The sequence below is a fragment of the Mytilus californianus genome, unplaced genomic scaffold (assembly GCF_021869535.1).
Source record: "Mytilus californianus isolate M0D057914Y unplaced genomic scaffold, xbMytCali1.0.p SCAF_2, whole genome shotgun sequence".
Lineage (NCBI taxonomy): Eukaryota > Metazoa > Mollusca > Bivalvia > Mytilida > Mytilidae > Mytilus > Mytilus californianus.
In genome coordinates this window covers 86,110,536-86,122,721 of record NW_026262668.1, presented here as the reverse complement: position 1 = coordinate 86,122,721, position 12,186 = coordinate 86,110,536, and the positions used below count along the sequence as shown (strand labels likewise).

At 33.2% G+C, this 12,186-nt stretch overlaps 1 protein-coding gene across 1 annotated transcript; it reads right to left on the bottom strand.

Moving 5' to 3' along the window:
- Positions 1–6,365: 6,365 nt before the first annotated feature.
- LOC127727711 (neuropeptide S receptor-like) lies at positions 6,366–7,694 on the bottom strand. The gene has a single exon (XM_052234826.1). The coding sequence runs from the start codon at positions 7,692–7,694 to the stop codon at positions 6,366–6,368; it is 1,329 nt and encodes a 442-aa protein (XP_052090786.1).
- Between the last annotated feature and the right edge of the window lie 4,492 nt (positions 7,695–12,186).

Below are 12,186 nucleotides of genomic sequence, written 5' to 3'. Positions count from 1 at the left end.
AAAGGGAATTCCAGTCTCAATTTAGGTCCATAATGGATACAGACACGTGTGTCTAGTTTAAGATAGTTCATTTGTAATAGATACATGTGTCTCTAGTAAGAAACCTTGACAATGGGCACAGTTGTCTCTAGTTAGAAGCTTTGAGAATGGATACACTTATCTCTAGTCAGAAGCTTGGCAATGGATACACATGTACCTAGTTAGAGCCATTGATACTAGATACACCTGTCCTTAGTGAGATGATTTGGTAATTGATACGCATGTCTCTCTAGAAAGAGGCACTGACAAAGAATACACTTGTGTTTAATTAAAAGTATTGGCAATGGGTACAACTGTCTCTAGTTAGACGCCTTGACAATGGATACACTTATCTCTAGGTTGACGCCTTGGTGACAGATAAAAGCTTTGGTAATGAATACACAGCCCTTTCCCTAATTAGTTGTTTTGATAATGGATACACCTATCTCTAGATTTAAGCACTGGCAATGATTACATCCATCTCTACTTCGATGTCGCTGTAAAATATTCACCTCTCTCGTGAAAAAAACCCGTTTATAATGGATACATCTGTCTCTTAATAGACCATTTGCAATAAATATATCTGCCGCTAATTGGAAGCCTTGGCATTTGATACACCTGTTTCTAGATAAAAACAGTGAATAATTATGTCTCTATATAAAAGAATTGGCAATGGATACAAAAATAGACCCTTTTGTAATAGAAACAACTATCTCTAGTTCAACGCCTTGGCGATAGAGTCACATATATCTAGATAGAAAACATGATTATGGAACACTTGTATCTAAATAGAAATAAATAAAAACTTGGATTTTATAATTTGATAGCATTTTTGAAACTTTTCCTGAAATCGGAATAGTCAAACCGTAAATGATTCGATCTTTGACATCCGCACTACGTTTGTTATATCTAGTGCACCTCTACCATGTATGTCAAATAAATATAATAATGAGATGTTGTAAATTGCAATGATACAACTATCCATGCAGACAATAGGACGAAGATGTGAACAATTACACATCGTGATACGGTCTTCAACAAGCAATATAACTAACTCCTACCGTTATGAAAGCTATAAAAGGCCCCGGCATGACAAAATGTATAACAATTCAAAATAGAAAACCCACGGCTGGATTTATAAAACCAAAATAAACAAAAGATAAATATGACACACTGCAACCAACTACAATCAGTGGACTATTTGTTCCTAGCTTACAACAGTCACATGAAGAATATCGTAGGGTTAGTGCGAGAGTTCAATCTCCCCATACCCGGGACCGTTGTGAACAACACAACGTAAAACAAACTATAATAAAAACCAGTTGGAAAATATTTTATTTTTAATAGTTAATGGATACAAACAACCGTTCATGTTTACCTGCTACTTACAAAACATGTAATGGAGGTTCATTTAAGTACACATGGTATTGAGATATGTCTGTGGAATTAGTTGCAGTTTCAATAATTAAGTAAAAAAGATTCTCCAGATAGGAATTATAAAAGACCATTTGATATATACAGCCATCAATACAGATGCTTTTAAATGAAAGACTAATTGGAAATTAGTGATTTAAGTTTGTAATTCATCAGTTTATGATCAATGTTATGTCATTTTCCCTACTGAATGCACAAGAAGAAACTACTTTGGTTAAGCCAACAACGTGTTTCCAGGCATTATAGAATTTAAATAAAAAAAATTCGCTGACTGAGCTTTTACATTTCAACATTAAATTGTGTGATCGATTTAAAGTAGTTCCTTTGATTACGGTAAAATTTAAATGCTTATTAGTTTTATAAAATCTACATACAGCAATTCATATAAATTTCAAAGATCAATCTTATTACACAAGATTAACTGAAAGTTTAAATCGTTATTAGACAAGGGACTACAAAAATATATAGGTTACAAATACAAAACAAACTTAAAAATATCACAATCATATCATAAAAAAAATCGCTATACAAATTAGTTCATACATTGTAAGCATATACCCGGCTTTGTCCTCGATATGCATAAAAAATACTAGCCACTGGACCTTACATGTTTTCATAGATATACCAACCTAGTTTGGTTTATCATTGTTGTCCGTTACGGTCATTTGCCAAAATCTAATGGCACAATAATCTATATGTGATATATTTCGTCATGCACACACCGATATCAGACTTGCACACGTAATGTGGTTACCTACGTCATAAACATGGTTTATAAACCTATCAACCAATATATAAAACTAAAAGGCAAACATGTTCAAGTTGAAACATATAAACTCAATGCCAGTTGAGAATTTTAAGTTAAAGTATAGTCTTAAGAAGAGGAGAAGAAGGGGAGAAGATACACGAGGTATAAACGAAGACTTTAAGTTGTACAAAATCGACAACACCTTGGTCAAAGAAAACACGAAAAAGACAAATAACAGTCAACGAGACACTACAAAGGGAACTAAAGATTGAGCAACACAAAATACCCCCTAAAAACTGGGGATAAACTCAAGTTCTCTAAAAAGTAAAACAGTTCCTGCTCCACCAATGTCATCCGTTTGAGTGTAACTAAAGTCAAATACATTAAATGCTTGCAAAATAGTCTAAACATTTTCTGCTAGTGATTACCTACACACCTTTAAGTAACTCGAATAATTCTGCGTCCTCAAGGGCCTTTAGACTATCGTTAATGTAGCAATCGGAGATCACCGGAATATAACGACTGACATAATTCGGGTTAACTTTTAAGATCCTTTAACAGTTATATTTCTTTGCATATTATTAATCATTTAAGTGCCATTCTGCCTAAGAATCAGACAGTGGTGAAAATATGACAAACAAAAACCACTCAATTTGACATTAGTTATGTTTTAATTGTATAATGATGCATGAATATAACATTCGTTTCCTTTTCCTGTTCTAGTAATCCAAGATATAATTTTGTTGAAATGAACTAGAAATTAACAATTAAGGGGATCTAACTCCGTAATTTGCTATTCTCGAATTACCAGATAAGCAGAAACGAAAGATCTACCAGTTCTAACTCAGAATGAGGGTATCTTCAAAAAAGGATGGGAAGTTCGATTGGTTTTTTTCGGCCATTTTTTGAAATTTTTCTAAATTGCCTGATTCTTACAAAGACTTAATTACATATACAATGTATTTCAAATTTGTTTTACCTTCATGCTACTACAGACATAAAGCGTTTTTCTAGGCATATTTTTTTTTTTTGGAATTGAATTAATGTTTTCCGATTTCATCCCATTCATAACGTGATAAATTACACATCCAAGGATTTCATCCGACGATATCAGGTTTGACTTACCGCCTTGAGGTGGTCTCGTAGTAGAGTGCTCGCATCTCGGGTGCTAGAAGTCGTTGGTTCTATCCGTATCCGGATCAAACCAAAAACTTGAAAATCAATATTTGTTGTTTCTCCTCTAAGCACGCAGTATTTAGGAGTACGAAATCTGGTCGTCTCTTAGTCAGAATAATATGAGCAGATAAGGTGGCATAAACTCATCATAGATACTAGGATTAAACTTTCGTACGTCAGACATCCGTTTCATCTACAAAAGATTCATCAGTGACGCTAGAATGAAAAAAACTTTAAGAAGGCCAAATAAAGTATGTTACCTTTTGAAGAAGTACGGTAAAAAATCCGGCTGTTCGTGTCGGTCTATTACAGGGGTCCATAATCCATATTATATTAACAGGTTCTCGTCATGTTTTAAACATCCGTCACCACCATCAATTTTTACCCAAAGATATTTTATTTTTTTATTTGCAAAAATTAGCAAATAGGATTCGACACTAAGAACGTCTTCTGAATGAGGAAACAATTTTTCAGCCAAAAGAAGTCAGACCACCTATTATTTCGTATGCATAAAAAAAACCAGCAGAAGTTTAGTTTTTAATTATACGTTAGTAGCATCAGACACCAATGTAGATAGTAATGCTGCTCTAACTTGAGACTGTGAAACGTCGAATTTTAGATATGATCATTATGGCCATGTTATTACAGGGGACCTCAATATCTTTAAAGACCGAGAGGTTAAAAACTTTTTGAAAAAAGGACCTAAATATCGTCCTCCATCTAAATAGATTGGAAACAGTGTCGTAATGTCACAAAAGACGCTCTCTCATCGTATTGTAAAAATTGGTGTAAACGGGAAAAATCTGATAAAAAATCTCTTGATTCTTATTTGAATAAATGAATGAATGTTGTGGATATTCGAATATCACATTTTGAAAATAATTCAGAAATAAATAAAACAGTTCATAACACGCCTATTTCTAGAATAAGAAACAAACTTCAAGTACTTTCAAAGCGGTTTGTGTTTGTACCAGCCTACAATGGTGGTATGCCGTAAATACTACATGTACGTTCTTAAGAATGAAATTTTAAATTCTTCTACAATTAAGTCCGTGCGCTCCACAGAGAGTCATATAGTAAACAAACATATCATAACCACAGCACAGCTTAAGGCCTCTTCTGAACATTTGAAGGTCCCTACTATGTATTGGTTACCTAAACAACACAAAAAAACAGTAAAATATCGTTTCATCTCGACCTCTAATAAGTGTTCTACAACTAATCTTTCAGTGCTTTTTAACTAGTTCCTTAACTACTATTAAAGATCTTATCATTAACTTTTGTAATAAAATATATAAAAATAGTGGAATAAATTTTTTTTTGAGTGTAAAAAATTCTTTGGATGTTTTAGATAAGTTATGTTTTTTGATGGTCCTTTTGATTCTGTTGACAGTTTTGAATTTTCAACTCTTTACACTACACTTCCACACAATCTTTTCCTATTTAATTCAATGGTCGTTTGGTAAATCTAAATGCGAACATATTTGCTGCAACTCATTTAAAGACTTCTTCTCTAGTGAGAAAGGTAAATATGCTAGATATACTTACTGGAGGTGTGATGAGATGATTGAAGCTGTTAATTTTATTCTTGATAATATTTATGTACGTTTCGGCAATACAGTTTATCGACAGGTTGTAGATATTCCCATGGGCACCAATTGCGCCCCTTTAATAGCAGACTTGTTCTTGTACTGTTATGAATCATAGTTTATAACCAAACTCAGTAAAGACACGTCTCAATTGCATTTAATTGATAAATTCAACAACTCTTATCGTTATCTTGGCATTTCACAAGGTCATGTTTTTCTCCCACTGTTTATGACGTCTTTAATCTAAATCCATTGGATGTTGGATTTGTACTGATTGATATTTTAGTCTTAGATGCATGATTTTTTTTATTAGTTGTTATTGGCTTTGAACTAGCTGTCAGTAACTGCGAGTACTCTCAGATCTGTACTTAGTGTTATTTTGTTGTGGGATGTACAAGTACCCGTCCACGTCTACTCTGTGTTTTTGTAATTTGTATTTCTATTTGTATCCATCTGATGAGTTTAGCATTTTCAACTGATTATTATAGTTTGTTCTTATGTTGTACTGTTACACCACTGTCCCAGTTAGGGGGAAGGTTATCGCCTTCAAACGAGTTTAACCCCGCCACATTCTATATGTGCCTGTCCCAAGTCAGGAGGCTGTAATTCAGTAGTCGTCGTTTGTTGCTGTGTAACATATTTGTTTTTTGTTCATTATTTTGAACATAAATAAGGCCGTTATTTTTCTCATTTGAATTGTTTTACATTTTTCATTTCGGGTCTTTTTATAGCTGACTATGCGGTTTGGACTTTGCTCATTGTTGAAGGCCGTACGGTGACCTATAGTTGTTAATTTCTTTGTCATTTGGTCTCTTGTGGAGAGTTGTCTCATTGGCAATTATACCACATCTTCTTTTTTTATAGTAAAAATGTTTATAATACTATATACTGACTTTTAACTATTTCCTTTAATTGTTTTTTAATTGTTACTACTGGACTTTATTCTTTTCAGATAATTTAACCAACAAACTTAAAAATTTATTGTGAATGAGACAATATGGATAGAACCTTTTATGTCAGATTTCATATCACTAGTAAAAAACTGCACCTCTCTGTCTATCTATATTAGAATTAACATAATTGTGCAAACATTATTTGCTTAAATCAAGTTTCCTGGTTTTTGAAACTACCGATTTAACCTTTAAATCTTAGACTAAGACAAATTGAATTCAATTTAAGTTGAAAAAAATCATAATCGCATATTTCAATAAATGTATTTTGTTAAGGTAATAAATTCAGTCGTTTCATTTCATTTAACTAATATAACACAACCATGACAACGACTATTTACTCTCATCATCATTGGTTTTTTTTCACCTTATTACCTCGGTGTTGCTAATTTCTATTTTTTGATTCGATAATTATAACAGAATACTGTAATTCTTGTTAGCATTCACACACTAAAGGTTCGAGCAATGTTCATTCAAATCGTCAATGAAAACAGAGTTTCGAAATAATATCGATTCGCTGACTTGGACACTTTTTTCGGATTTATTTATTCTTGTTGCCATTAATCCTTCGTAATTACATTTATTGTTGCGAGAATTTCTAACTGATCGAGCAAAATTTTCTCTTTCTTCTTTTATAACATGATTTGCAATAATAGTACTTGTATCGTAATATCTACTCCGCCTTTTTACAAATTTGATTTGACATTTAAGCTTTAAGCACCCGCGGACTTCCGTTTTACATGATTTAGTTGAATTAGGTCTTAATCTGTTTCTGTCAGAAGAAGCTCTACAGAGTGATTTTAAATGATGCAATCGAAATGTGAAAATGCCGTATAGTACAGGATTGATGGCGGAATGCATCATCAAAATGATCTCTGAAATGTCTAAGGCTTTTTTCAGCTGAATAGTATAATCGCTATAGATCCTAATGAGCGATATTGTGAAGTAAGGTGTAAGTGTTGACAAAAATCCTATGATAACAGTTAGCGTCATGGTCACTACTCGTTGTTTTGGCCTAGACACAAGAGAACGTTGTATCGATAACCCCCTTGAATGCGTCGATGATATACCATTTTTATGGGACCCAACTCTACTCCAAACAACTTGTGCAATTTTGTAATAACAATATGACATAATAATCGCTGGAACAAAGAGTGTGTATAATGTCAAAAAACCAAAATAAAATTTGCGCTGCCATGGTGCACTATACCCCTTACTTAAACACATTCTCTTGACGTTCGTTGTATTTGCAACTTGTTGTTCAACGTGAACAAATATTGCCAGCTGAGGCAATGCAAAACAAAAGGCCATGAGCCATGCAATCACAACCTTTCTCCAGATTTTTGGTCTCATGGCAAGAGACTGCATTGGACGGACAATGACCTGATATCTATCTATGCTCATTCCTGTAAGGAGAAATGTGGAACTAGCTAGAGTAACAACCTGAAGGTAAACACTCATCTTACACATGAAAGGACCCAATACCCATTCTCCAAACGCCACAAATAAAATCTCTGTTGTCATGGTAATCGCAGCAATCGCTAAATCTCCAATAGCAAGGTTAATAATGAATATGTTAACACGTTTTCTTCTCCTACTTTTCTTGTGAAGAATCAATGTGATTAACAGTATATTTCCAATCAACGTGAATATCATTACTGTAAATACGGTTGACACCCTAGTAATTATTTCCGGTGTCCATACTGACCCGTCATCATCTTTATCATTCCTGTCAGGAGCATCCCAAGCAGGTTTATCAGTTCTATTTGAATAATCCATCAATGGGTCTTAATCCTTTACATGATAACAGCAACTGAATTACACGAATAACCTGAAAAATACAGATTATTTCTAGATGAGAGTAAGTTTCGAAGTATTAACAATATCCTGTTCAAATTTTTCTCTCAAATTCAATCATGTTGCAAATCCAATTTTCTTATACCATATGAAATGCCAAATCGTTTCTTGTTTCACACCATTGCTCCCGTTAAATATCATTGTTAAATTATCAGTAATTATTTGAAATTAATTATACATTGATGTATATTTTTTAAACTATACTTATTCTTCGAGTGTTTAAAGAGAAGCGGAAGATAGAAAAGGGATATTCGAAAGCAGGCAAACTTTGATACTTCGTAATCTTCCGTCAGAGAAACTTTGTTCATCTTTATACCTCAGGTGTTACACTTCATGTTAATAAGGGTCACTGTAATGTTTACGTTAGAAAAAAGAAAATTTGTTAAAATTCATGATATTCCAATTAAATTCTCATCAATAATATTTCGACGGATTCCAAATATAAACCTTTTAATTAATTGGGTAAAATTATTCAGTAGTGGCCTTTTTTGTGGGCGGATGTGTCTTTGATTAGTTCAAGCTTCTCTCGATTTGTTCTCAAGAAATATAAAACCTTTGTCAATGAGACAAAGACAATTTGCCGGTAGCGTAAGCCGTTTTTAGAAGTACAAAATGTATTACTTTCAGATAATCACGTGATGTATATATGATTTTGTATATAATTATTCCAATAACATCCGTTCTATAGAATTTAAGTCTTTCTTTTGAGAAATCAAATTCAATAGATTTCTGGACGAATAAATACATATTTAAATTCAATCTTGGGAAAGATAAAATACATATTCAACTTTAAGAATAGTCGAACAAATATAGCTATTTCACAACAAACATACATCCTAAGGTTTGAGAAAAATGAATACATTTTCCGAAATAACATGCATATTAAACATTCATTGTGGAATTGTTTTCATATGTTTGATAAGAGAATTGAAAAGAAAAGACAATAAAGTTAAATGAATACTGAATTACACTGAGAAAACTATATTGATAGAGAAAATATAATCATGTTCTGCATAAAGCAGCTGTGTCTATCAATAACATAAACCATTGTATAATACTTGTAAGGTGATGAAATAACAACGTGTTGTCCTATAATGAACATATAGTAAAAAAAAAACTGGCATTGACATAAACATGTTTATTATATTCTCTCTCCTTACAATATATATATTACAACACATTGCAAAAATAATGACTACAGCGTAAACATAATAAAGCAGTAGTTACATACATTGTAAAAATATTCATGAAGTTATTTAAAAAGATGATGAGCAGTAGTTTTTTTCCTTTCTGAAATTAGTTCATTCAAGTCCCTTTTCTTCTATCCATTCATTATTACTAACTCTAAAGTAAACCCTAAATGAAGGTTTGAGAGTTAATCCCATTTTATGTTAACCTAATCTTCATCCTTGGGTTCTTTTTTTATGATACTGTGGATCTTGACAAAATTTTCACGATTTGTTTACGTCAAACAACTAACCACAGCGCCATAAAATAATAGTTCAGCTGTTTCAAAACTAAAGGTATAAAAACGTTGTATTATAAAAATAAGGACGAGGTGTGATTGCCAATGAGACAACTATCCACCAAAGTTCAAATAAAGTAGTATACGCAATTATAGGCAACAGTACGGCCTTCAACAATGAGAAAAAACCCATACCGTATAGTCGGCTATAAAAAAAACCGACATAAATAATATGAAACAAGTATTATGTAAGGTTCATTATAACGTTACTTTTGCGTTACATAAAGGTATATAAATCTATACAAAAACTTACCACACAACCGTGGTCACAACATCTTTTTGACCTTCAGATCAAGGCATGATGTGACCACCTTATGGCCCATTGAATTCGAAATCCTAGGTTTTTATCTTTAAAAGTAACATTTTTCATATTTTGACGAGATAGTAGTAAGTCAGCTATTGGAATATATAAGTTATGACTAGTGTATGACATAATAGTAACATCACAAGTTATATTTCAGCATAAAGTGAACATACTATATCGCTTAATACATTAATCTACATAACTCAACAAAAAGGCTTCGAATATTTTAACTGATTTTTTAATTTTAAGGCAATTTTCTTTACATTTTTACTCAAGGCGTTCACACTTTTTGCATTCAAATATACATACAGCTCCCAACTGCCGTTAGTCTCAGAAGGCCCAAACTGGTCTGTCTGCTGCATATTGTACTACTTCAGCCAATGCTTTCAAGCCAATGTCTGTTCTTTCTTTTTTTAAACGTACCTCCATGTTTCCTTTTGTATTCTTACACTTCTCTTACCTAATGGTGACAATGGGAAGCAATTTAATTTCCATTCCATAGGTCCACCATCAAAATATGGTCTACTGAAGTCTCTCTCCTAGTCTTAATAGAGCCGATGATGCTGCATATTTTGGCTTTGTAGTTTGAACTTCGGTGTTTGAAGCTGGTCATAACATTATTGATTAAATGTACGTTCTTGGTGTTAAAGATGTTCTTTTTGTCTCCATTTTCCTACATATCCAATTTTCTACCCCAAATTGCATTACAACATGTAAATAACATTAATATTTTGTAAATTTTGGTGTTTCCACTGTATTGGTAAGATGCCTTTATTTTTCTTAACTTAAAGAATGCTACTTGCATTATTGAACCTGTTTGTAATATCTGCTTTTGCATTACGGGTGGTATCTTGAACAGATTGGAATTGTGTGAAACTCTTCACCAACTCTTGTTTATCGTTGTTTAATAAACAGGGGGTCTGTGTGGCCGAGTGGTCTAAGTAGTTCATCTATCGTATCACTAACATGTCAACACTGACATGGTGATTTCGACCCCACACGTGGCAGGTGCGTTCGACTCCGATTTAAATTGACTAGGATTGTTAGTTTTCCTGCAGAAGGTCGGTGGTTCTCTCCGGGCACGACGGCTTCCTACACCAATGAAAAACGACCGCCATAATATAGCCAATCGTGCTGAGAGTGGTGTTCAACACAAATAATCAATCAATCAATCGAATAAACAGGCTAGATGTTATTTGCCTTGACCCACTTTATTTTTACCTTCTTGTTGCTGTTAAATCCAGTTTATGCATCTAACCTTTGCATATCTTTTATTTTTAGCTCAGCTTTTCTAATCACTTGGCGTCCGTCGTCCGTCGTCCGTCGTCCGTAAACTTGTACAAAAATCTTCTCCTCTGAAACTACTGGGCCAAATTTAACCAAACTTGGCCACAATCATCATTAGGGTATCTAGTTTAAAAAAATGACCAACCAAGATGGCCGCCATGGCTAAAAATAGAACATAGGGGTAAAATGTAGATTTTGGCTTATATCTCTGAAACCAACGCATTGAGAGCAAATCTGACAGACGTAAAAATGTTTATCAGGTCAAGATCTATCTGCCCTAAAATTTTCAGATGAATCGGACAACCCGTTGTTAGGTTGCTGCCCCTGAATTAGTAATTTTAAGGAAATTTTGCCGTATTTGGTTATTATCTTGAATATTATTATAGATAGAGATAAACTGTTAACAGCAATAATGTTCAGCAAAGTAAGTGCTACAAATAAGACAACATGACCAAAATGGTCAGTTGACCCCTTAAGGAGTAATTGCCCTTTTATAGTCAATTTTTAACAATTTTTCGTTAATTTTTGTTATCTTTTACAAAAATCTTCTCTGAAACTACTAATATGAATTTAACCAAAGTTGTAAACTATCATCATAAGGGTATGTAGTTTAAAAATTGTGTCTGATGACCCCGCCCGCGAACCAAGATGGCCGACATGGCTAATAATAGTACATATGGTAAAATGCAGTTTTTGGCTCATATATCTATACCCTTTGGAACTGTTTATAGAATCATATGCAAAACAGTGTAGCCGAGACCATTGATTGGCGCGCTAAAATATCCCATTGACTGGGTCAGATTAGGTGAACGTTCGTCTGTAACGCCCACAACTCACGACGTATTTATTATAGACATTTAAACTGTGGGGTCTCAACGCCTAAACAAAATAATTCGAAAAACTAATCAGGAATAACCATTGTGTTTTGATTTATATTGAACACTTAAACGTTCTTTACTTGTGTTTTTGTTGTATTTTGATAATGAATTTTTATGATATCGGACGTTCTCTCAGCAAAAAAGGATTTAACTGGCTTTAAAAGATACAATGGATGTGTTGATTATTATCTTTTTTTCGGACGTCAAAGCGATTTAACAATTGCGGTTGTCCAATTATGTCATCTTTTAACTTTTATCTGGTCAAAATTTTATTTTAGAACGGATGCATGATCAACTTTAAAAAGTGTGCAAACACAAAACATATAGACAAAAGATACTTCTTTCCTGTCTTTTTCGTACTTGCAAGTTATTAAACAGTAAAAAGGCTATTTGGATCAAGCCTTGTGAAATTTGCATTTA